Source organism: Furipterus horrens, unplaced genomic scaffold, assembly GCF_987537825.1.
Source record: "Furipterus horrens unplaced genomic scaffold, mFurHor1.1.pri manual_scaffold_3, whole genome shotgun sequence".
Classification (NCBI taxonomy): domain Eukaryota; kingdom Metazoa; phylum Chordata; class Mammalia; order Chiroptera; family Furipteridae; genus Furipterus; species Furipterus horrens.
Genome location: NW_028327173.1, coordinates 104130711 through 104157696, shown reverse-complemented (window position 1 = coordinate 104157696; position 26986 = coordinate 104130711). Strand labels below are relative to the sequence as shown.

The window sequence follows — 26986 nt, the reverse complement described above, 5'->3', positions numbered from 1 at the left end:
TTCAGCTGCCACCCGTGAGAGCCTAGCCAGCCCTTCTGCGTCTCCGCACTCCCTACCGGTCACGTTGTGATGTAGCGGCCTTTTCTGTCTCTCCGTGGTTATAAGACTTCTCTCCAGCTAGTGTTCGGGTGGTTATTACAGATGATTTCTCCAAAATTAAGTTGTAAATCCAGACTGGTCCTGGGAGGAGGTTAGTGTAGCTTTCACTTACTCTCCGCCATCTTGGATCTTCTCTGCCATGATTCTTATGAAAGTATCCACTTGGTGTCTGCACTTAAATGTCAAATGGACATCTCAGAATGAAACTATCCAAACAGAACTCTTGATTTTTCTTTACAAAATCTGTTACTTCCTAAAGATTCCTTTCTTGGTATATGGCCCTACCATCTGTTCAGTTGCTCCAGCCAGAAAGGTAGGAGTCATCTTTGATTTTTTCCCTTTCCCTTACCCTGATCATCCAAAGTATCAGCAAGTCTTATTAACTCAACCTTCAAAATATATTTCAAATCTGTTTACATGTCTCTCTCTCAGCTTCTATCACCTTAGATCTCTCACCTGGTTTACTAAAGTATTTTCTTAATTGATCACCCTTGCCTAATCTCTAGCCTCTTCTTCTTTTTTTAGAAAGAATAAAAATGTATGCAGGGTTTTATTTTTAACTGACAGTAAATAGGGATCCTTTGATGAAATAGTGGCAATTTGACAGTATTATGATTAAGTTAAATAAAGGTACATGAGGTACTTGGAAGATCAAATTCCACAGCTGCCTCTTTCTACAGCTTCTAATTCATCTGGCTCCTTAAATGAAGGGGAAAACCCTTATTTCATGAGAAACTGTTCCAAAATGAAGTTACAGGCTCTCCTACTAAAAATTATTTTCATGTCACTTGTTAAAATAGGGCCTTCTATTGTATTTTGGTTATTTTACCTTAATATTACCACCAGAGTTCCTGTACAGTAATTCCACAATTGTAATTTTACAGTGTAGAAAAGAATTCAGTTCTAGTCTGCTATTGCTTTATATATATATATATCGCTATCACTGAAAATCCAAAGTGGATTAGAATTGCTGAAGGATTCTCCCTGCCATTGTTTTATACAATTTATTTATTCTCTTTATTCTTGATAGGTACTTAAACAACCTCACTTAAAATTCTTTGTATAGGAGCATGTCTGACTTCAGGACTATCCAATCAAGGATCCAATGACTAGCTGGCCATAGTTATTCAGGGTAACATGTTAGAGGTAAAGAGATGACATAATTATACCACTCTTTCCTTTGCCACTGTATAGGAAGCTGGCTACGCAGAAGTCGGATTGGTAGCTTTGCTAGTAGAGCCTCAAAGTGCACCTCCTTGGCCTTCTGTAAGTCAGAGTCCTGTAGCGGCTTCTGGAAAATGCTGTACCCGCAAGGCCCACTTGCTCAAAGCTGACCTCTATCATGCCCCTTTTGCTTTTCAATCTGACCCAAGAAATATGTAGTCTAGGGCAAGGCTGAGAGAGACTCATCCTAAGATAAGATTCATAAAGCCTTTTCTCATCAGTACATCTCAGTTATCTCAAAATTGCAGTTAAAAACTTATATTATACAGGGAAATAGCGGCAGGGAATGGCTAATCTTCAACCAAGCAACCAAAAACAAACAAACAAACAAACAAAAAAGACCGGTAGTAGCCAGACTTTCGACCAAGATGGAGGCGTAGACAGACACACTGCATCTCCCTCCACAACTAAGAAGGAACACAACTACCTCAAAGCTGGAAACAACCAGAAGTTCCAGAAAACGAAACTGCATGGAAGTCCAGCAAACAAAGATATGAAGAAGAAATAATCATCCAGACAGGTAGGAGGGGCAGAACAGGGGCGTAGAGGATGTGGTGCAGTGGTGGCAGCAGTGGCAACGGCAGGCCAGCAGAAAGCGCAGTCACATGTTTTAAAAAGTCAGGAGGGACACCTGGGGAGCGTTCCCAGCTCCTTACCAGACCTAGCAGCTCACAGTGCTAGCACAGGAAAATCAAGCCCCATTGCTTCTGACTGTGCAGACCAGTGCGGGTTGGGGTGGAGGCTGAAACTGCCGGTCTCAGCAGAGTCCGCTTGTTTAAAGGGCCCCCACGGCCCTAGAATGTCCACAGACCCACCCACTCTGGGAACGACGGCCAGGGCACTAGCTGGAGGGGCACCAGTCCGGTGCAGAAGTGGGAGAGGTGCCTGGAAAAGGGGCGAGTGCTGGGCAGGCAGCATTGTTTCCTCTCAGACCCCTCCCCCACATATAGCACCACAATGTGGTGAAACAGGTCTCCCTGTACTGACAAATCTTTAAGGCTCCACCCCTTATAATGTAACAGGAGCGACAGCTTTGCCTGGGATGGAGAGGCAAACAAACACAGGAGCCTGTCAGAATGAGGAGACAGAGAAGTATGGCCCAAAAGGGGAAACCGATCAAGGTTCCAGTGGGAGAACTAAGTGACTAGGAGATAGCCAACCTAACAGATGAGGAGCTAGCCAACCTAACAGACGCAGAACTAAAAACACTGGTGATAAAGATGCTCACAGGCTTGACAGATATGCTTGAGTATGGCATACGCATAAGAGAAGAAGTGAAGGCTATGCTAAGTGAAACGAAGGAAAATCCACACAAAACCAATGGTGAAGGGAAGGAAACTGGAGTTCAAATCAATGATTTGGAACATAAGGAAGAAAAAACAGTCAACCAGTACAGAATGAGGAAACGAGAACTGAAAAAAATGAGGAAAACTTCCAAATTTTGCGAAGGAGATGGACATACCGGTCCGGGATGCACGGCGGGTCCCAGGCGAGCTGGACTCAGAGGGGACCACACCAGGACACATCATGACTGATTTGCCAATGGTGAAAGATAAAGACAGAGTCCTGGGGGTAACAAGAGAGAGGCGTAGAGTTGTCTACAGCGGGCTGCCTATAGGACTATCAGCTGATAGAGGACACTTTGCAGGCAGGAAGGGATTGGCAAGCAGTATTCAATGTGATGAAAAGCAACCTACAACCAAGGTTACTCTATCCAGCAAAGCTATCATTTGGAATGGAAGGGCAGATGAAGTGCTTCTGAGACAAGGTGAAGCTAAAGGAGTTCATCATCACCAAGCCATTATTATATGAAATGTCAAAGGGACTTAAGAAAAAGAAGATCAAAACTATGAACACTAAAATGACAACAAACTCACAACTCAACAACTGAATCTAAAAAATAGAAACAAAATTCAACTAAGCAAACCAGAATAGGAACAGAATCATAGGTATGGGGATCATTTGGAGGGTTATCAGCTGGGAGGGGGAAGGGGAAGAAATGGGGAAATGGTGCAGGGACTAAGATGCATAATCCGTTGTTACAAAATAGACAGGGGGAAGTTAAGAATAATATAGGAAAGGGTGAAGCCAAAGAACTTATATGCACGACCCATGGACATGAACTAAGGGGGTTCGGATTGCTGGAGGAAAGGGGGGTACTGGGTAGAGGGATGCGAAGGGAAAAAAATTGGAACTACTATAACAACATAATAAAATATACTTAAAAAAAAAAAGCCCTCAAAATAATGAAAAAAGTACCATCATTTTCTTGCCCCACCTTGGTTCTTTTATCCTGGGGTTTCATTTAATACCTGAAGCCTCTGAGAAAATGAAAAAGACTAAGCCACAGAGGGAAACTGCTTCAAAGCCAAATTTTGAAAGGCAAAGTAAAAACTAAATAGAAGTTTCGGGATTGTTTGGAAAAACTTTAACAACTCTAGGGCATTTTCTTCTTTGATAGGAAATCTCTGAAGTCGATTTCCTTTCTAGAGTCATCCTGAATTCTTTTGTTATGAGGCAATAAACACAAGTGAAATGAGTCAAGTACCAGCCAGGGATTAAAAAAAAAAACCAACCACCACTACTACCAAATAGTAATCAGTATAACTGCTGTCAGGGTAGCATGAGACATATAAGATAAGGACTATTTGAAGAACATCTGGTTCTGAAGAAATGACTAATCAGTTGTTCTGTTTTTGTTTCCATCAAAAATCAGACCGAAGTTTCAAGACTCAGAGTTATTAAAGGATGAGAAAACATGACAGTGTTTTGAACAGTGATAAAATGGTACCGAAATTTGGTACTTATACAGGTCATTTTAAAAAGGCAGTAGCTTAAAAGTCACAGAAAAAAATATGAACATGGAGAACAGAAACAAGCCAGGAAGATGATGTAACCCAATACAGCACATTTAATGTCTCTGCTATACAGAAAAGGAACCCCCATCTCTCTTCTCATCCTTATGCTGGCAGCAGGATATGCATAGAAAATTTGACTCTTAGAGTCAGTGAATAAAAGGATGAGCTCATACATCTTAATAGCTCTTTTTTAAAAGGCTGCTTATAGTTTAAAGGATGTCCTAATGGAAAGATAAGGGTATAGGCTGAGAGACTGTTCCACATTTTAGTCCATTAGTCTTTGGCAAAGCCCAATCAAGGTCCAATTCACCTAGGATGACTGGGGGGGAATCTCCACAGGGTCAAGTAAGCAAACCCAAATGAACATGTTAGATTAAAAAACAAAAACAGAAAGACCCTAGACACCCCTGAAAGGGAAAGGGGAAAATGCTTGAAGGGGTGACGTGGAGGACTGGAGGGTCAGCATGTGATGGCTGCTGCAGTGCTGTGCTGGGGCTTAGCAGCTGAGCCAAGGGTGCCAGAGACAGTCAGTGGCAGCGGCTCTCTTCTCGGAGATCAGCTCCAACATAGGAGTAAGAAAGCCGAGAAGCCAGCTGCCTCTTCCTGAGACCACTCATACTTCTCCACTGGAAACTCAAAAAGGTTCCAAGGTTTCAGCTTTGTGATGTGTTGTTTCAGGTCACCTTTTTTGATGAAAAACTCCTTGGAATATTTTCCTGTCACAATGAGCTGGCGAGGCACCTTCCCCAGAAGTTCTATGATCAATGCAATGTGATCTTCATTTCGAGCATACTCTGCCTGAATGAGATTCAAACAGATAGTCTACTGTGGCTAGTTCAAAGGCCGTGCATGCTATGCTCCAGATGTCAATGGAGGTACTACAGCCAGGTCCTATCAGAACTTCCAAGAAGTGGTAGTGCCGTGTTTGAATATCCTCAGTGAAATGTTTATGCATCCACCACATATTTCCAAGATCAACAGTCTTCACTTGGAGCTTCTCTGCATCAAGGAGATTAACAAGAAAATTTCCAGCAGTGGATTTTCCATTGTTGTCCATTGGTCCCTTTAGGTTCTTAGTCTTGTTCATCTTCACAGGGTATCTGTCTGAATGCTTTCTTGAAGTTGATTGATGTCCTGTTCACTGAATAATGGGTCTACATTTGATGAATACTGGCACACCATGGTATCAGAAACCTCAGAGGTTACAGGTGTAAAAGAGTCTGTTTCTTGAGATGTGCTGCTGTCTCCATTTAGGAGGTTAGGAAACTAGTTTCCTGCTTCAGATTTTGGACATCACAGTCATTAGCGTTATGTAGATCCTCTTTAAGCTTCAGTGCTTATTACTGTTCTCAGTATAATTAACGATTTCAGTTACTTCATTGCAGCTAATTTCTGCTGTATCACTCTTCACACCATTTTCCATAAGTGTTTGACCCGGGTCAATGATACGTGACTCTTCAAGTTTTTCTTGGGTCATTTGATTAGGTGGGTTCTCTTTCAAGGGTTTTTCAACAGGACTCTGATTCTTCTTGCTTGTTTGGTCTTTTTTGCCCAGGGCCTGATTTTCTCCATTTCCTCAATTTCCTGTGTTCATTTCTCTAGTAATTCTGCCTGGTGTTTTTGCTGCTTCTTAAATTTCTCCTTATTTTTTTGACATGAGTCAAGGAACTGATGAAAAGAGACTAAAGAGATGTGGCAACTAAATGCAACATATAATTCTGAAGTGGATCCTATTAATAGACATTTTGAAACAATTGATGAAACTCAACTGTAGTCTGAGGATCAGTTGGTGGCAATATATCAGTGTTAACTTTTTTTCTTTTAATCTTCACCTGAGGATATATTCCAGACAGAGAGGAACAGAAAGAGAAAGAGAAAGATCAGTTACCCTCTGTACATACCGTGACTGGGGACCAAACCTGCAACCTAGACATCTGTCCTGACTGAATATTGAACCAAGGATGACATCCCAATCGAGCCACACCAGCCAGGGCTATCAGTGTAACTTTTTTTGATTTTGGTGATTGCATTGTGGTTGTGTAGTGAATGTCCTTGTTTGCATGAAATGCACGTGAACATATTTGAGTGTGATGGCGCATATGGCAGTGACTTAAATGATTCAGGAATAAATTTGTCTTTATAGTTCACATAAATTTTTTGTAAATTTTAGATTGCTTTAAAAAGTTAAAGTTGCTCCGCTGACTTTTGTCAAGCAGCTCATAGCATTGCTTCTAAATAGATTGTTAGTCCTCTCTTGGGCAAAGGGGAATGTGGAGGAAGGCGATATAAAGTGTAAATAAAGAGATGAAAATTTATGGAGAATATCGTCAGTGAATTCTGCTCATCCTGAAAAGTCTCTCCCAAGATTAATTATTTTCCATTCAAATTCAGCTCCTATCTCAATTCAGCTTTTATCAGCCCTCATCATTGTAACTATAGTCCACTGATTTGCTTCCTAACATTTTATCTCCAGTGCGTGGCACATGGGAGGCTCAATAGCCATTTAAAGAATTAATTAATGGTGCCCTAGGAAAATGAAGTCAACAATAAAATCTTAGAAAATACCTTAATGTAACATTCGCCATTAGTATGAGAGCTAAGCAGCAAATAATTTTTGTTTATTTTGCTTTCTGTGTTGTTACTTTGAAACGGATATTTCTATTTATGGCCCCTCCAACTGCACACATTTTCACGAACTGTCCCAGGTAATTCGCTTTCTGAAATCTTGCTGTGTGGCGGGTTCCTGTAGTACAGATATTGTACTCTTACCTGCTTGAGAGAGTTAGTGTCATTCTCCAGAATTTTTTTTCATGGCCTATCTTTTAAATATTTTGCTGGATCCGTTTTGCTAATATTTTGTTGAGGTTTTTAGCATCTATGTTCATCAGGGGTATGGGTCTATAATTTTTTTTATTGTAGTCTCCTTATCTGATTTTGTAATTTGGATAATGCTGGCTTCGTTAAATTCACTTGGGAGTCTGTCCTGTTGATTTTTTTGGAGTAGTTTGAGAAGGATTGGTGTTAGTTCTTTTTTCAATATTTGGTAAAATTCACCTGTGAAGCCATCCAGTCTACAGCTTTTATTTGTTGGGAGTTTTTTGTTTACTGCTTCTTCAGTTTCAGTTATCTGTCTGTTCAGATTCTCTGATTCAGCCTGATTCAATTTGGAAGAATGTATGTTTCTAGGAATTTATCCATTTTTACCAGATTGTGCAGTTTGTTGGTATGTACTTGTCCATAATATTTTCTTACAATCCTTTGTATTTCTTTTGTGTCATTTGTTACTTCTCTTTCATTTCTAATTTTATTTATTTGGGTCCCCTTTCTTTTTTTCTTGATGAGGCTAGGTAAAGGTTTATCAATCTTGTTTATCTTCTGAAAGAACCGGCTCTTGGTTTCATTAATCCTTTGTATTGTTTTACTTTTTTTATAGACTCTACTTCATTTATATCTACTCTGATCTTCACTATTTCTTTTCTTCACTTTGGGCTTTGTTGCTCTTTTTCTAATCCTTTAGTTTAAAGTTAGATTGTTTATTTGAGGTTTTTCTTGTTTCTTGAGATAGGCCTATAATGCTATGAATTTTCCTCTTAGAACTTTCTCTGTGTCCCATAGATTTTGGGTTGTTGTGTTCTCATTTTTATTTGTTTTAAGATATTTTTTTATTTCTTCCTTGCTCTCATTGTTTACCCATTCATTGTTTAGCGATATGTTATTTGGCCTCAATGTCTTTGTGTGTTTTTTAGTATTCTTCTTGTGATTGATTTCTAGTTTCATAGCATTAAAGTCAGAGAAGATGCCTGACATGATTGCAGTCTTCTTAAATTTATTGAAACTTGTTTTGTGTCCTAGCATGGGGTCAACCCTAAAATATGTTCCATGTGCACTTGAAAAGAATGTGTATATTCTGCTACTTTGGGATAAAATGCTCTGAAGATATCAATTAAATCCATCTTATCTAGTTGTCATTTAAGGCTGCCATTTCTTTATTGATTTTCTGTCTGGGAGATCTATTCATTGCTATCAATGGGGTGTTAAAATTCCCTACTAAGACTATATTACTGAAGATCTCTTTCTACCCTTTAAGATTTGGTTTACATATTTAGGTTCTTTTATGTTGAGTGTACAAGAGTAAATAAATGTTTACAAGACTTAATATCCTTTTGTTGGCATATATATGGGTCTTATTTCATCTGTTCAGCTACCCTATGTCTTTTGATTGGCACATTTTAGCCATTTATTTTCTATTTTAAAATGATTATTGATAGGTACATATTTACTGCCATTTTGTTTTCTTAACTGTTTCTTTCTCTCCTCCTTCTCCCACTCTCTCTCCCTTCCTCCTCCTCCCGGTTTTTCTTACAGAAAGGACTTCAACATTTCTTATATTACTATATTGGTAACAATAAACTTCTTTAACCTTTTCTTGTGTGGGAAACTCTTTATTTCTCCTTCAGTTGTAAATGATAGCCTTGCTGGGTAAAGTAGTCTTGGTTGCAGGTGCTTGCTTTTCATCACTTTGAATATTTCAAGTCAATCCCTCTGGCCTGAAATGTTTCTGTTGAGAAATCAGCTGTCAGTCTTATGGGAGCTTCCTTATAGGTAACTCACTGTCTTTTTCTTGCTGCTTTAAAGATTCTGTTCTTGCCTTTAACTTTTGCCATCTTAATTATGATGTGTCTTGATGTGGGCCTCTGTGGTTTCATCTTGTTTGTGATTCTGTGCTTCTTGGACTTGGGTGTCTTTTTCCTTGACCAGATTAGGGAAGTTTTTTCTTTTCTTGTTGTTTTATTACAGTTGTCTCAATCCCCCACCCCCACTCCCCGCCCCTTGCTCTCCACTGCCCCGCAACCGCCCACTCCCACAGTCATTCCCCATCCTATTGCCCATGGCCATGGGTCATTTATACTAGTTCCTTGACTAGACCCTTCCCCTCTTACCCCCCTTTTCCCTTCCCTACCTCCCCTCTGGTCACTGTCAGTCTGTTCTTTGTTTCCATGCCTTTGGTTCTCTTTTGCTCATTTGTTTGTTTTGTTCATTAGGTTCCTGTATTAACTGAGATCATATGGTATTTGTCTTTCGTTGCCTGGCTTATTTCACTACACATAATACTCTCCAGTTCCATCCATGCTGTCATGAAAGGTAGGAGTTCTTTCTTTCTGCTGCATAATATTCCATTGTGTAAAGGTTAGGGAAGTTTTCAGTCGCTTTTTAAAACGGGTTCTCAATCTCTTGCTCTCCCTTTCTCTTGGTACTTTATGATGCAAATGTTGTTACGCTTCATATTGTCCCAGAGTTCCCTTATACTATCCTCTTCCTTTTACTTCTTTTTTCTTTTTGCTGCTCTGTTGGGTATTTTCTGCTACCTTGTCTTCCAAATTGCCTATTTGATCCTCTTCTTCACCCAGCCTACAGTTTATTCTTTCCAGTGTATTCTTCATTTCAGATATTGTATTCTTCATTTTTGACAGGTTCTTTTTTATGATTTATGTGTCTTTTTTTCATGCTGTTGTAGTTCACACTAAGTTTCCTGTAGTGCTCACTAAGTTCCTTGAGCATCCTTATAAAGATTTTTTTGAACTCTATATTTGATAAGTTGCTTGCCCCCATTTCACTTAGCTCTATTTCTGGAGATTTCTCCTGTTCTTTTTGGGGGAGCCTGTTTCTTTGTCCTCCCATTTTGGCTGCCATTTTGTATTTGTTTCTATGTATTAAATCTGTCATGACTCCCAGTCTAAGTAGGATGCCCTTATGTAGTAGGTGTCCTGTGGGATCCAGTGGTGCTGTCTTCTTGATCACCTGAGCTGGTTGCTCCAGAAATGTCCCTTATGTGCGTTATGTGGGCCCTGCTTTTGTAACTGAATCTTGATTGCTATTGGCTTGTTCATGCATGGGGTCAACCCTCAGGCTAGCTGACTGTGATTATCAACCCTGACCACAATTTATACGCTGTTGTGTGGGTCCTGCCCACCTGAAGTGGAATTCACCTTGGCAGGGTCTGGTGCCTATGGAGATGTCCCTTTCTGTATGCCACTTGTGAAACTAATTAGACTTCCTCTTATGTTTTCTGAAGCTGCCTCTTGGTGTATTGCTCCTGGAACCTCTTGGGAGGGACTCTGGTTCAGATCAGTATCAGACACTTCCTGTGTGTGGCCCTGGACAACCTATTTGGAGATACAGAGTGATCCACAGTGTGGCTGCCTCTGCTGGGCCTCAGTGTGCATGTGAAGGACCAAAATGCATACCAAAGCTGGCTTTTACACTGGGCCTAAGGGAAGGTCAGCAAATGTTCCAAGGCACCCCAAGATCCACTTGTACCTGCCTCTCTCTGCCAGTTGCCTGCAAAGCTCAGTCACAGAAAGAGCCTCTGGTAGTACTCAAGCTGCATGAGGTAGGTTTTCAGTGAGTCACCTGGTAGTGGCGAGTGGTTTTCACCAGATCAAAACAGGTTCAAACTCAGTGCCAGTGCTGGATCTGAGGCAACTTAGCAAATATCCCAAGGTACATCAAGTCTAGCTCCCACTGGGTGCTCCGATACCTTTGTGGTAGGGCAGGGTCTCAGGAAATCGTCTGAATGAGGACCACAGAGTTATCAGGCTCAAAGAGACCAAGATTTGACTGTGTGCTGGGAGGGCTCTGCACCAGTTGGGTATGTGAGGGAAAACTGCCCCCTGTCCTAGAGCCATGCAGCCCAGTCTGTTCCAGATTATGCCTAGAGCCTGATTTCAGTAGGGCAAGGCCACTGGGGAAATGGAGGATGGGGCTGCTGGAAGTCAGAAGGATAGGGCTAGTCAATCTCCTGTGATGGCAAGGTGCTTTTCAAGCTTGAGGGAAGATGGGGAGAACCACATCTTCCAGAAACACATAACTCAGTCTGTCCCAGATTTTGCCCAGACATAGGCAGGATAGAACCCCTAGGAATCAGGAGGGTGGTAATGTCAGGGGCCCAGAGCTTGGGGCTAGTGGGTTGCCCCTGAGGAAGTCACCAGTCAGGTTCAGGCTATAGTTGGGGGGGGGGGTGGCCCCCACCACAAAGCCACAAAACTCAGTCACCGACACTCCCTGAGTCTGCCCAGACCTCTACAGCCTAGCCCAGACAGCTGACTCCCCAGCAGGAAGCAAGCTTCACGAGATGGAGCTACTGGAATCCAGAGTGTGGGGCTACTGTATTCCCCCAGGCTGATGCCATATAGAGGGGAGTGCTCCACCCAAGAAAGATGGCATCTGCAATATGGGAGAAGAACTCAGCTCAGGGATCCTGGGAACTGTTCCTTCAGATCTTTCCAGAGCCACGAAATCCATTCTCTCCTCGTGACTGTGCTCTGCCCAGGGTGAGTGGCTGCAGATGAGCTTTTGTGCATTGGCTCTTTAAGAAGCTGCCTGTGTCTCCAGCAGACTCCTGTGTTTCTCTGGCAGACAGAATCCCCACTGATTTTCACGACCTGATGTTATTTGGGCACCTCTTCCTGGCTCTGGTGCTCTGGACTGGGGAGCCCAGCTTTGGGTTGAGACCCCATGCTTCTCAGTGGGTACCTTTGTGAGCTGAGATATCCCTCAGGAATCTCAGCTGATACCTGTGGGTGTGGGGTCAGCGCTTTTCAGGGCTCCACCCTTCCTGTCAGTCTCGAAGTGGCTTCTTCTGTAAATCCTTTGCTATAAGATTTTTCTTCAGCTAGTCTTCATTTGGTTATTCAGGTTAAATGTTCTATAATTTAGTTGTAATTCCAGTTTTGTCTTGGGAGAAGGTGAGTGTATCATCCACCTACTCTGCCACTATCTTCATCTCTCAAGTACTCTTTTCAAAATGCACATCCCATTGTTACAACACAGGGAAGGGGATTCCTTATATAATATGACTTCTGCCTACCTGTTTAACCTATCTCCTACTCACCTCATTGTTCATGAACTTCTCACAGTATAAGTTTTCTTTCTTTTCTTCAAACATGTGGACCATAATCCCTATATATCAACTATTTCTTTATTTGGAATGCTTCCTTCCTATCTTTGCATGGCTGGCTTCTTGTCATCCAGCTCCTAGTTTAAATGTCACCTCCTCAGAAAATACTTCACTGACTGTCCTATCTTAAAAAACTTGATACTGCCAGCCAAGATGGAGGCCTAGACAGACACGCTACGTCTCCCTCCACAACTAAGAAGGAATACAAAAACAAATAAACAAAAACACAAAAAGAGAAGGAATACAACTACCTCAAAACTATAGAGACAATCAGAAGTTCCAGAAAATTGATCTGTGTGGAAGTCCAACAAATAAAGATAAAAGAAGAAATACTCATCCAGACAGGTAGGAGGGGTGGAGCCCGAGCGGAAAGGATGTGGTGTGGTGGCGGTAGCAGTGGCAGCAGCAGCAGGGCTGGCATAAAGTGCAGCCAAACATTTTAAAAAGTCAAGAGGGACACCTTGGGAGCATTCCTAGCACCAGACCAGACCATGCAACTCATGGTCCCAGCGCCAGGGAAAATAAAGCCTCATTGCTTCTGACTGTGCAAACCAGTGAGGGTTGGGGCAGAGGAAGAAACTGCTGGTGTCTCAGCAGAGTCCGCTTGTTTAAAGGGCTCCCACAGACCTAGAACATTTGCAGACCCACCCACTCTGAGAATGACAGCCAGGGCAACAGCTGCAGACCAAACCCGTCAGCTCCCAATTCCAATGCCAGGGAAAGCAGACCCCCAATGCCTCGGACTGTGAGGGCCAGAGGAAGCGGGGACGGAGGATAAGGCTCCTGGTCTCTCAGCAGAGAGTGAACAGCAGGAATGCATCTTGGACTCCTGCCCCCACACAAAACGCAGCAGCGTGGTGAGAAGGGTCGCCCAGTAGTAAGGAGTGCACGGGGCTCCGCCCCCTATAGCATAGGAGGTGTGACAGCCCCGCCCAGGAATCAATGGTAAACACAAAACTGTCATTATGGCACAGATCATGATAGAGATCCAGGGGACACAGCTAACCAGACAACAAGTATCTAATCTAATGGCTCAGCAGATAGGAAATCTTTCTCAGGCACAGTTCAGAGCTTTGGTTATACGAATGCTTACAGACCTAACAGCAGATCTTTAACAAAACAGGGAAGGAATGAAAGCTAGTCCTGCTGAAATGAATGAAAACACACAAAACTAGTGGTGAGGGAAAGAAAACCAGGGATCAAATCCACAAATCGGAACATAGGGAAGGAACAAACAGTCAACCAGTGGAGAAAGAGGAAACGAGAAGTGAGGAAAATGAGGAGAGGCTCAGAAACTTATTGGACAGCTATAAGTGGGCCAACATCCGAATCATAGTGCTGCCAGAAGGTGAAGAAGAAGAACTAGAAATTGAAAAATTATGGGAAAAGATAATGAAGCAGAACCTCCCTAACTTGGGGAAGGAAATAGACTTACAGGTCCAGGAAGCACAGAGAGTTCCAAAAAAACTGGACCCAGGGAGAACCACACGAACACACATTATCATCAAAATGTCAAAAATTAAGGATAAAGAGAATCTTAAAAGCAGCAAGAGAGAAGAAGAGAATTACATACAAAGGGGTCCCAATAAGACTATCAGCTGATTTCTCAACAGAAACTCTGCAGGCAAGAAGGGACTAGCAAGAAATATTCAAAGTAATGAAAAACGAAAACCTACAACTATGATTACTCTATCCAGCAAAGCTGTCATTCAGAATAGAAGGGCAGAGAAAGTGCTTCCAGGACAAAGTAAAACCGAAGGAGTTCATCAGATCCAAACCACTGTTATATGAAATGTTGAAGGAATTTGTTTAGAAGAAAGAGGATCAAAACTATGAACATTAAAATGAAAACTATCACAACAACCAACAACAGAAGCTAAAGAACTGAAACAAAGGTGAACTAAGTAGGCAATGAGACTTGGAAAAGAATTATAGGTATGGGGAACATTTTGGGGGGAGGTCAGCTGGGAGGGGGAAAGGGAGGGAGATGGTTCAGGAATTAAGAAGCATAGTAGGAGGGAGTGGAGTAGATAGGAAGATGTTGAGAAGAACTATATGGGCATGGACTAAGGGGCGGGACAACTGGAACGAGGGGTGTCACTGGGTGGAGGGGAGCAAAGGGAAAAGAAATGGGGACAACTGTAACAGCATAATTAATAAAGCATATAAAAAAAGAACAAGGATGAACATGAAAAAAATAAAAATAAAAAGCTTATGTGAAAAAATAATGAAGGAATACTTCCCAAATTTGGTGAAGAAAATAGACATACAAGTCCAGGAAGCACAGAGAGTCCCAAACAAGCTCAGCCCAAAGAGGACCACACCAAGACACATCATAATTAAAATGCCAAAGGTTCAAGATAAAGAGAGAATCTTAAAAGCAGCAAGAGGAAAGCAGAAAGTTACTTACAAAGGGGTGCCTATTAGACTATCAGCTGATTTCTCAAAAGAAACTTTGCAGGCAAGAAGGAACTGGCAAGAAGTATTCAGTGTGATGAAAAGTAAGGACCTACAACCAAGACTACTCTATCCAGCAAAGCTATCATTCAGAATGGAAGGGCAGATAAAGTGCTTCCCAGACAAGATAAAGCTAAAGCAGTTCATCACCACCAAGCCCTTATTATATGAAATGTTAAAAGGACTTATTTAAGTAAAAGATCAACACTGTGAACATTAAAATGTCAACAGACTTACAGCTATCAACAACTGAATCTAAATAATAAAAACAAAAACTAAGCAAACAACCAGAACAAGAACAGAATCATAGGGATGGGGATCACTTGCAGGGTTATCAGCTGGGAGGGGGAAAGGGAAGAAATGAGAAAATGGTGCAGGGACTAAGAAGCATAATTGGTTGGTACAAAATAGATGGGGAAGTTAAAAATATACGAAAGGGTGAAGCCAAGGAACATATATGCACAACACATGGAAATGAAATAAGGTGGGTACTAGAAAGAGAGGAGCAAAGGGAAAAGAAATTAGGACAGCTGTAACAACATAATCAATAAAATATACTTAAAAAAACCTCCGCTGCCTTGCGGCATACCTCTTCAGGGGAAAGGCTAAGGGAGTAAACCCCGACAGAAAATCCGGAGCCGGAGTCCCTAAGGCGGTTTGACGTTGTAGTCAACACCGGCAACTCCTGCGGCGCACCTGAAGCCAAGCTGTATTGACTCCGTCTTTCCCTTGGATCCTTCATCTGCGAGGAGAGGGGGGGTCTGCTGCATGGGCAACAGCAGACCCTCCATATCACCCTGCCCAGGCTCTGTAGCTTCAGCTTCACTGGAGAGGACACTCCAGCGACATCGCAAGATGTCGATTCAACATGGGAGGAGACAGATACCGTGTCACTCCCGAGTCGGACTGCACGGCCATTCTCGGCGGTGCAGATAGACTCTTAAGAAGCTACACCATCGTCTCTCGAGACGGACGGCTGCCGACGACGACTTAAAAAAAAAGAAGAAACCTCTCCCCACCTCAGTCAGTTCCCATTACATCGTCCTTTTTTATTTTAGATTTATTCACATGTTTATTACTTCTTCTACTATTTCTTCTTTATATTACCCCTCCCTTCCAGATACAATTTCTTTTTCCTTGAAGTATATACCCTTTTAGTAGTCTTTCCTATTAACTGTGGCGGGGAACTCTTGATTTTTGACTAAAATCATATTTACTTAATAATTGGTAGATAATATCTTTTGCCAATCACATACATGTATTTAAAAATAGTTTAAAAAATTGTTTAATGAGTTAGAAAAACTTAGTGACTAAGAAAATAACTATAACTCACCCAAACTGTAACACTCCCAGCCAAAGTTAAGAATATCATTTACCCTCTTAATGGCCTCTTGAACTTTGGCTAGCCATTCTAACTCTACCAGCTCTCAACATCATGTTCTTAATTAGCAAAGACCCATCCCAGCATGTACTTCTGGATACCATGTAAGGACTCCCAGAAACATCTCAGGCATCCAGTTCTGCCTCACACTGCTAGAATTCTGTCCAAACCTTAGCCAATTTCTCTTTTGAACCAGCAGATTGGATTTGGCGCAACTTTGCTCCCTTAGGAATATTATTCATCTGTATAAGCTTTCCTTTACCTTTCTAAGACCTTTATGATATTCTTAGTCCTTAGAACTAAGCTGAATTCCTCAATAAACAGGGAGTCAGTCCTTGGAGCCCTTAAATCTATTCCAAGGTTGGCAAACTATGGCCTGCAGGTCAAGTCCATCCTGCTGTATTGGAAAACAGCCACACTAATTCTTTTACATCTTGTCTATGACTTCTTTTTCATTATAACAGCAGAACTGAGTAGTTGCAACAGACACCATATGCCCGTAAAGCCTAAAATACTGTCTGTCCCGTCACAGAAAAAGTTTGCTGATCTCTTGACTAAACTATAATAGCTGATTTGTCTGTGGTTGTGTGGCATGCTATTGGACTATACCCATCTAGCCAAACACTAGACAAATTTGCTACTTGCTGAAGTAACCAGAGTCTGTGTCCCTTTATATACATGTCTGATACACATATAGGTGGAAAAAGAGTGCCCAAACACTTCCTAGAGAGAAGAAAATGTGATATTCTTCTCTCTGGAAAGTTAGAAGCTTAAATTTTTTAAATGCTTATTTTCCAGTTATATCTTAATTTGTATTATCTCTACTAAGAGATCCCTATCAAAGTCATTTCTACATGCTTAGGACAAAACTAGTCCCTGAAGATCAAATTCCTATTTCTCATAAAGAAAAACAAATGGAGATAGAAGCTAAAAGTCGCTGCTTGCTCTCCTGTTCACATGTCCTTTGCTGTAAAGAATCTTCTGAGCTGTTCGCATGATATAGATCATGTCTACATTTGCTGACATATTGTTTCTAAAGTTTAGATGAGTTCATAAAATCCTTACTCTTGAGTTTTTTAATAATCCTGTTTTAGAGAATGTTTGCTATTATCTCACTTCTTGCTAATCACAGAATGATACAGAATCATTTTGTTTATATGTACCATGATGGGGTGATCTTCAGAAGCTTTATGTTCCTTACCCTTTTAGGAGGTAATAAAACTCCAGAAAAGTAAGCTGGCTTGCTTTGAGTCTCAATGAATATATTCTAAAGAGAAGACTCAAACTGAGAATTTCCCAACTTACTGGGTCAGTATTGTTTCCTTGTCTACCTTAATGAATCTGTAGTTAAATACCAGTATTTTATTGAGTAATTCTGACCACACTTTCACATTATCTCGGTTGTCCCAAAATCTATGACAGTGCATCTTTCTCATTTTGTAGGAAATTGAGAAGCAGAGAAGCTCTTGGACATTCTCATTGCCATTCTGCAAACAGGTGGTGAGCCAGACTCTGACTGCAGGAATGGTTGGCCCTGAACTAATTTATGTTGCATTCTTGGTGGTGGTGGTTGAGTCTGTTGGTTGATGTCTTTTATAAAGTCAACCTGAGAGCACAAGCATGCTTGTGACCAGTAAGTGCCAAAGCAATGTGTACTAGTTCATGAACCTGTCAAGCAGTCTTAAATACTCGATATTAGAATAGTTGTTTGTGCTCTTAAAAACAGTTTATATGAATTTCCTAATTAATACTTCTTTCTGTAAATGTCACTACACCTATTTTACAGAAGAATAAAGGGAGACATGGACAGAGTAGCATTGGTACAAGAACTGAAATTAAAATTGACTTTCTAATTTCTAGGCTTGAATTCAGACCTAGACGATCATTTTAGTCAGTGATTACTTATATAACTGCAGTAGAGTATTGATTAGAGTCATTAGGGGCTATTTAAATGTTTAATTTCAGGACAAGCAGTTTATCTTCTCTGGTTTCTCTATAATGATGATGTGTTAACAGAAGGGAAAAAGGCTTGCCTGAAAAGAACAAAATGATGATAGTAGTGTGCCTAGTTATCTGGGAGTGAAATAGTCTCAGTAATCAGCCATTGGCCTTTCTGTGCTACTGGCACATAGATAAAGCTTCACTTTGCATCCAGGAGGATATCTTGTTCCTCTGACTTCCTAGAGAGGAAGGAGTTTCCCACTCCACTCCTTGGATGCTCCACTTTGGAACCTGTCCTAGTTCTACTCTCCATGATGGTACAGTCAGAAATTTTGCTGTGGGTAGTCTGTATACAGATATTGGTGGTGTTTTCTAGTGCCTTGCTGCCCAGACCCCACCTATAATCCTCAGTCCCTCCTGTGTAAGTCAGCTTGGGCTTCTGTAACAGAGTACCACAAAAAAAGGTGGCTTAAACAACAGAAATTTTATTTTCTCACAGTTGTGGAGGCCAGAACTCCAAGATCAGGGTTCCAGCTGATTCAGTTTCTGGTGAGCACTGTTAACTATCTTGCATATAGCTGCCTTTTCACTGTGTCCTCACTTTCCTCAGTGCATGTATGCAGAGTGAAGGTGGGAGAGAGACAGAGTGAAAGCCAGAAGACCAAGCTTTCTAGTGTCTTTTCTTATAAAGACACTAATTCTGTGTGATAAAGGCTCCATCCTTCTGATTTTATTTAATCTTGTTTCCTACAGTCCCCATCTCCAAGTAGAGCTATACTAGGGGGTTAGGGCTTCAACATATAACATGCTAGGTGACACATTCAATCCATAACATCTGCCATGGGTGTTCAGAGACGGAAGAGTGCCTGTGGACAGTAAGACATCCTGGGTAATGTGAGACTTGAATAGTCTATAAAGACTGGCTGAGTTTGGAATAGATGGAAAGAAGAAGGGAGGCAACTCTAGGAATGGAAAATAGGCACAGCAAAGATGTCAAATGTGGTGTGTCCATGAGACAGGGAGGTATGGTGTAGAAATACATCGGCTTGCTGGGAGCTGCAGAACTGTGTTTCAATTTGGAATAAGTATGGAAATACACTTTGTAGACTCATCATGTTGGGTCTTGAAGACCCACAAGTGGTTATAAGGATCTCCGGATGATGTGGGGCAGAGGAACAGCATAGCAAAAGTAGTATTTTAGGAAGAGTCCCCTGGCCAGGTGGGTAGAAGGTACAGGTGCTCTGGCCCCTCTTCTTGCGGCACCTTTTTCAGTCATAGAGGCTGCCTCTGTCCTCTGTTGATAAAGAGCTGAGATAGTACTGCATGTGGGGAGACTTCTGTTTCTTATTCTCAGAGTGGTCTTCAGCCAGCCAGGGCTTCTAATAAAAATCATAAATGTCATACTATACCAAGTCTTCATTTTCTTACATTTTGTGAATTTGTGTAATTGTATTTGAAGAATAAAACTCAGAAAGTAGAGATTGATCCCAAAACACCTTTTTTAAATAGCCCATCATCTCTCATTTGTGACGACTTAAATTATTTTCCCCTTTTCTTTTTTATCACTTCTGAGCAATGATGCTCCTTTACTTAAAAAATTTCTACTCATTTTTTATACCTAGCTCCTTTTATACTTACCGTTCTGTTCTCTCTGGAGGAAGGAGGCAGTGAAAAATAGTTTCTCAGAGTGTGTGGCCCTAGGACCACACTCTGGTGTTTGTATACATGCAGACTTCTGGGCCATACCCCAGACCTATAAAATCAATCCCTGGACGTGGGAGATACAAATCTGCATCTTTAACAAACTCCCAAAGTAATCCTTAGGCACATTAAAATCTGACACAATTGGCATAATATTTTAGAATATAGACACTTTGAAGTCACTCATACCTGGATTTGAATCCTGCTTTTATCATTTATTAGCTATGTTATCTTGGACAAGTCACATGAGCTCTGCTTCTCAGTTTCCTCATCTAGAAACAGAGAGGCAGAATAATGTATCCATTTTAGAGCACAGACTGCAGAGCCAAACTGCTGACTTTGAAACTCAGCTCCAGCAGTTACTAGTTGTGTTACATAAGGTAAAGGTCTTACTTAACCTCTGTGGACCAGAATTTTCTTCCTTTGTAAAATGGAGATAATAACATGCGTATCAGGTTATTGTGAGACTTAAAAGAATTTATGTAGCAGGTTTAGAAATTGTGGGTGGGTGGTTGCTTCTCAGGACATATTTGGCCAGGTGGAGACAGACTATTGGTATCACAAATGAGAAAGCAGGGAGTGATTCCAACCCTTACTAGTGGAGGCAAGAGGTACTAGTGTGATCCTACTACACAGGACAGCATTCCACAACACACAATTATTTGGTTCAAAATGTAAGTAGTGCCACCTTTGAGAATCATGGATTAGAACAGGCACATAATAAATAAGCACTATGTAAGTTTTAGCTGCCGTTATTATTTGCTATTTGGGGATAACAAGGTACTCAAAATGTAGATACAAATGTAATCTTAGTACCTAGCACTCAGGAAATGGAGAGGTAGTGGTGGTGGTTATTATCAGTAAGTCAAACATAGTCTTTCTATATTAGAGGAGCTCATTTTTAAATAAATCTTTTCGCAATGCGAACAATTAGTTTAGAATTTTTTCAAAAGTAGAACACATCTGTAATCATTATCTCACATTTTCATAATAGCTTTAGTGTTTTCAAAGTACCTTTACTTCACTTATTCATCTTCATAATCAAGCATTTATTGTTGAGTTTTTATAATATACTACACATGCCTTATTGTACTGGTGTGGTGGAAGGAACATAGATGTTAAGAGTTGGATAGTATCAAATTCAGATCCTGACTGCCATCTAAGTACTCATGTCACCTTAGGCAATTCATTTTACTTCTTTCAATCTCAAGTTTCTGTATCTGTTAAACCTACCTCCTGAGGTGTTTTTGTGAATTAATTGGAAAAGTGTGCAGCTTGAAGTAGGAGTGGTTTCTGAGCAGTTTTAGTTCCCATTTCCTCCCCACATCCATTCCCTCAGTGAATCCACGGTGGTTTTGGAGAGTTAAGTGTATATAATCATCTCTCAGCATCTTCCAGGACAGATGGGCAGTGGAGGGAGATAAGAGGAAGTTGGGAAAAGGTGAAGGGATGTGCTTTTCTAGTGCTTCTGAACATGTGGAAAAAGTCCAGGGCCCGTATCCTCCCTAGGTCAGTCCTGTTGCAGGCCTGTGTGTATGTTCTAATAATATCTTGCCATTTCAGGAAATAACATCAGTATCTCATCCCATTCTTTAGAAGTGAGCCAAAGCTGAAACAGTGGTCTTATGAAGCTCCCTCTATACCCCTGTTATTGAGAAGGACACCCTTATTTTATTGCTTTTTTCCAAGTTTAACCTATCTTTTCTGTTAATGTGCAGAGAAGCCATTCTGGCTTTGTATTTCATAAGATTTTTAAAACTAAATTTTCTTAGTATTATGAAGGAAACAGTGATTTATCGTGACCTGTATTTTAATCTACTTTGCTATCTTGTTATCTGGTGACTTGAAGCAACTTTTGCTATTCACATCTATTAAAAAAGAAAAAGTGACCTGTGCATGTTTGAAAATTAGAGTCTATTCGAGACATTGCACATGGCTGCTAGTTTTCTCCATTCCAAGATCTAGCTACTTTATTCATGCCAGTTAAGAGCTACCTTTGTTTGACCAGCCTGTTAGACACATTAGCAAGAACTCATCAGATCTGAGTTAAAGTTAATCTCAGTTACAGACAAGAAGTTGGAAGTTTTCAGTTAAAGACCATAGAAACATTAGTGAAAAATTGGAGACACTAAGATAGTGATCAGTAGACACAACACTTTTCTGAGAGTGTCAATAATTGGAAACTATATGGCCTAAAATAGAATAGGATTAAGAAATATCACATTTGGTAGGGGGTCTTATACTTAAAGAGACAGAAAGAAATGCAATTTTCCCTCTTTCAATAGATTAAAAGTGTGGAATTTGATAACTTTGAACTCTCCTTAGGTATTGGTGAGTCATCCTTCTCTGATGCTGTTCTGATTCCTTTTTATATTTTAGTCACAGCATATTACCACATCTAAGCCTGAACTCTCAAAAAGCTTTCCCTTTTTTCCTCTTTTACCATTTCAGGCATAAAAAGAGCTATTCTTCCCTCAAGATGAGACATTCCATATCATTGATGCATGTTTTAAAACTCTTCCTTTTTAGACACTATGTCACTGTAAAATGTGCCATTTGCAAAGCCATGTAATTTTACTTTCATCAACTCTCTTCATAAGCTTTTTTTATAGTTGACAATTATTTTAATTGGTGATTTAATATTCCAGTGCACTTATTTTAAATGGGCTTATGAAAAGATATTTATGTAGAGTATAGGTTGGGCTGCCCTGGTTCTCAAAGAGTTAATAAAACTAGCCTTTACTCTGCTTAGCTTCTCAAAAGTAATTGGCATAGTTCCCAAACCAAACCCCTAAGGCAAAGGTCAAGGTGCAGAGGGTGATACTAAGGTGCAGAACTGGAGCCATTTATATCTTTCCCAACATATAATCCTCCGGAACTCAGAACTCGGTGTGACTGTGATTCATCAGAGCTTTAGAATGTAGTTAATAGACTCCAAAAGAACATGTAAAATTATCTTTTAATGGGGAATTGTATGAGTGGGTACAGTAGGTGAGTCTTTAATATTTCTTGTTTTTTAGCATTCATATTTTGTTTTGGGAGACCCTTAACAGCACAGAACTTTGTGATTCACATACATGGACTCAGGCCCAGGGAATTCCTCACAGATTAATAGTAACAAATCTTTCTGTAGTTTTCACAGTAGCCAAGGCTCATTTTTAATAGCCAATTCTCTGGGAGGTAAACAGACAAGTTCTTTTTGACAAATGGAAAAGAGAATTTTCTTTTAGTAATAACGAGGAGATTGAGCGAAGAAAGAGAATAGGCAAGAGTAAGGCTGCAAAGATTAGGGGCCTAAAAACAACTTTTTAGAAACCTCTCAAGTTGACTATAGAATAAGAACAGAATATCTGGAGGTTTAACATGTTTCTTCTCAAAGGTGGGGCTATTTTAAATATATTTATATATATATATCTTACATATTATATTTAAAATTATTTTATACTTAAAATATATATATATTTAAAATATATAAAATATATGCTTTTATATTTAATATATTTACATAGCTTTGAAATCAGAAATGGCTTATATTAACTTTTGCCATCTAAGATCATTTTTTCTCTCTTGAAGCATGTTGTTAACTACTCAGTGATCGGTAATCTTCACATTAAGTGGTGTCTGAGAGGGTCTTGGAAGTGTCACTTGCTTTGTCTTTGCTAACATATAGAAGAAGGGCCCCCTTGTTTCCTTGATTTTGTGATAATTCATATAAGGAGAAAGCACATTTGTTGAGTGCTGCTGTGGGGTTGGTGATCCAATGGTACCCCTTTGAGAAGAGGCGGCATGCTTTACTCTGTGCAGTTTCCTTTATGTAAAACTCTGTTGGCCCTGGCTGCTGTGGCTCAGTTGATTGAGCGTTGGCCTGCGGACCAAGTGTCGCTCGTTCGATTCCCAATCAGGGCACATGACTAGGTTGCACGTAAGGTTGCCAGTTGGGGGCACGTGAGAGACAACCACACAGTGATGTTTCTCTCCCTCTCTTTCTCTTTTCTCCTCTAAAAATAAATAAGTAAATAAATAAATTTTTAGAAAGAAAAAAAACCCGTAGAAATTGATGAATTAAAAGAACACAGCAACAACCACAACAAAAAAAACTCTCTGTTGGCTGCTAGTGGAGTGAGTCCTGCCAACCTCACTACTATCCTCAAGCACCACTTCCCATAATGGAACCTCCAGCTCATTGCTCACCCACAATATAGAGAGACCTCTGGCTCTGCCAGCTTTGAAAGTATTTTTGAAGTTGTATATCCAGCAGATTTCAAGGTTTATTTTTCTGTTCAGGTATATGCATAATTTGCGTGATGCAAAATGGATTAAGAAGGTGCTCCTTCTCTTTAGGATCCCCAGGTGACAGGTGTTCTGATGACACATGATCAAACAGAGTACTTCTTTTAAAGAAACTTGTAAATGTCACTATGGCTCTGCCAGTTGAAAATCCAGAAATAACATGTAATAGTATATGTTTCCTTTCCTTCTTTCTTTTTGCCCATTAAAGAAATAAAAAATAAAAAACAGTAAGAAGAGCTGGTGAGTGTGTAACGCTTAGAAATATTTTCAGTGGACTCAGAAACCATTAAAGATGCCTGATTTTTAATTTACTTCATTGACTAGCCAATGAGATTTTATAACTAAGCCAGTTTTTTTCCACCAATATTTAATGACCGTTCTATCCCCCTATACTTTGTAGCAACAAATTAAGGGTTTGGGCAGAGTAGGGAGTGGGGAAGAGTAGAAGAGATAGTTATAAGCAAATGAGAAGGCAGAGAAGTGAAACAAGGTTGGGAACACAAAGCGTTATGGATGACCATACTTTGGTATGCGGCCAATAGGATGGTTCAGATTCATTTTAACTAATAATAACTGGAATGCAGAACTTTCTTTTTCATATGCCTTGACTTTTGCATGCATATAAAAAAAAAAAAGGTTGATTATTTGTCCTCCTGGCAACAAGACCTTCCTGGCTTCATTTACCTGCTAAAACAATGACTTTACTTTCTTATTTAAATAGTCTAATCTCAACTTTATTTCTGATCCTTTACTAAATACCTTAGTAAATACTTCATTGTGCAGTAAATATTATATACTAAGTAAATACTAGTTTATTTACTAGTTGATATTTACTGTAGATTATAGGTCTATAATACAGTAAATAAGCTAAATACTTGCGTATATTTGTCTCATTGACTCCATCTTTCCCTTGGACCCTTCAGCTGCGAAGAGAGGGGGGGTCTGCTGCATGGGCAACAGCAGACCCTCCATATCACCCTGCCCAGGCTCTGTAGCTTCAGCTTCACTGGAGGGGACACTCCAGCGTCATCGCAAGATGTCGATTCAACACGGGAGGGGACGGATGCCGTGTCACTCCCGAGTTGGACTGCACAGCCATTCTCGGCGGTGCAGATAGACTCTTAAGAAGCTACACCATCGTCTCTCGAGATGGACGGCTGCTGACGACGACGACGATTTGTCTTATAACCAGTTAAGCATTCAGCTCCATTGACCACCACCATTGCCACCACCTACATTTAAAAAATGTTTCAGTCCTTTCCTCCTATTCTCAAACTTCACTCCGAGCCCATCATAGCTCCTCTACCAAACTGAATTCTCAATATGTATAAGTCAAGATAAACAGAAATATCAGCCTTCATGAAGGACTGCCTTATATTCAGACAAGCATGTTGTGGTTTATGACCCATTACTAGATTATAGGGCCAGTTATTTACATTTATGGCAAGTGTATCCCTTCCATAAATTAAATTTTAGCAAAACCTTTAAGTGCCAGTGTGACATTTAATCAGTGAGTGGTCTTATTTGTTTCAGTCATGTGACCCATGAAGTGACAGAGGATTTTCCTTCTTGGGACCCCAGAACTGTTGTTGTGAAGCAAGATCGTGGAGGCTGCACACCAGCATTGCCCCTACCTGAATTGGAAAAGGAAGAGGAAAAAGAAGACATTTCAAATCCTATGGATTTGAATCCCTGTAGTGCAACATATAGCAACTTAGGTAAGTGCACATGTCATATAAGTAGTACGATGTTAATTCTTTATACTCAAGAACACGGTATATGGTTCCATTTATTTGTACCTTCTTCCGTGTCTTGTGATTTTCTCAGTACAGGTTTTTTACCTTGGTTAAATTTATTCCTAGGTATTTTATTTATTGATATAACTATAAATGGGATTGTTTTCTTATTTTCTCTTTCTGATAGTTTATTATTGGAATTAAAAATTCAACCTATTCCTGAATATTAATTTTGTATATTGCTATGTTACTGAATTCATTTACCAATTCTAATAGTTTTATGGAGTTTTCTTTAGGCTTCTCTATAATATGATGTCATCTGCAAATAATGACAAATTTTACTTCTTCCTTCCCAATTTGGATAGCTTTTATTTATATTTCTTGTCTGATTGTTGTGGCTAGGACTTCGAGTGCTATGTTGAATAAGCAGTGGAAGTGAATGTCCTTGTCTTGTTCCTGGTCTTAACGAAAATGCTTTTGGCTTTTCCCTGATAAGTAGGATGTTAACTGTGCATTTGTCATATACATCCTTTATGGTGTTGAGGTATGTTTCCTCTGTTCCCATGTTGCTGAGAGGTTTTTTTTTTTAATCATAATTGGATGTTGTATTTTATCAAATGCCTTTTCTACATCTCTTGTTTTTCTGAAGTTTTGTCCTGTTCTTTCATCTGGGACATATATTTTTGTCTCCTCACTTTGGTTGCCTCCCTGTGTTTGTTTGTATGTATTAGATAGATCTGCTATGCCTTTCATTCTTGGCATGATGGCCTTATATAGTAGATGTCCTGTGGGGACCAGTGGCATAGTCTTTCCAGTCACCTGAACTGGGTGCTCCAGGAGTGTTCCTTGTGTAAGTTGCATGTGCCCTCTTGTAGTTCAGCCTTGATTGCTGTTAGCATGTCAGTGTGTGGAATTGACCCTCATGCTCACTGTCTGTGAGAACTGGTTGTGACCGCAGCAGATAAGTTGTTGTGCAGTGCTCACCCAACAGAACAGTGTTTATTTTAGTGAGGTCTAATGTCTGCCGAGTCCATCCTTTGGGTATGACATTTGTGGAACTAATTGGGTATTGTTCTGGTTTGGTCCAAAGCCAGCCACCACATGTGTTGGTTCTGGGGCATTTTGGGTAGGGCTCTGGTGCAGACCCAGTTCAGTTGCTACCTGCGCCTGGCCCTGTGCTACCTGGTAGGAGCTACAAAGTGATCTGTGGTCGGTCGTCACCTGTGATGGGCTTAGAGACACCTGGGAGAGGCTGTACTGTAAACCAACACCAGCTGCCACTAGAGCCAGGCGTGGGGCCACTTAGCAAGAGGTACAGGACACACCAAGGTCATCCAGTGCT

General features: G+C 40.5%; 1 protein-coding gene and 1 pseudogene across 3 annotated transcripts in view; one reads left to right on the top strand and one right to left on the bottom strand.

Annotated features, from left to right (window-relative positions):
- The window catches only part of PEAK1 (pseudopodium enriched atypical kinase 1), a 257702-nt gene that overhangs the window by 166627 nt on the left and 64089 nt on the right, over positions 1–26986 (top strand). For all 3 annotated transcript variants that reach the window (XM_090269950.1, XM_090269951.1, XM_090269952.1), the window contains exon 4: positions 25442–25626. In XM_090269950.1, the coding sequence (XP_090126076.1) occupies positions 25442–25626 (185 nt within the window). The remainder of the gene's footprint in view (positions 1–25441; positions 25627–26986) is intronic.
- Positions 4678–12135, bottom strand: LOC150015614 (SRSF protein kinase 1 pseudogene; annotated as a pseudogene).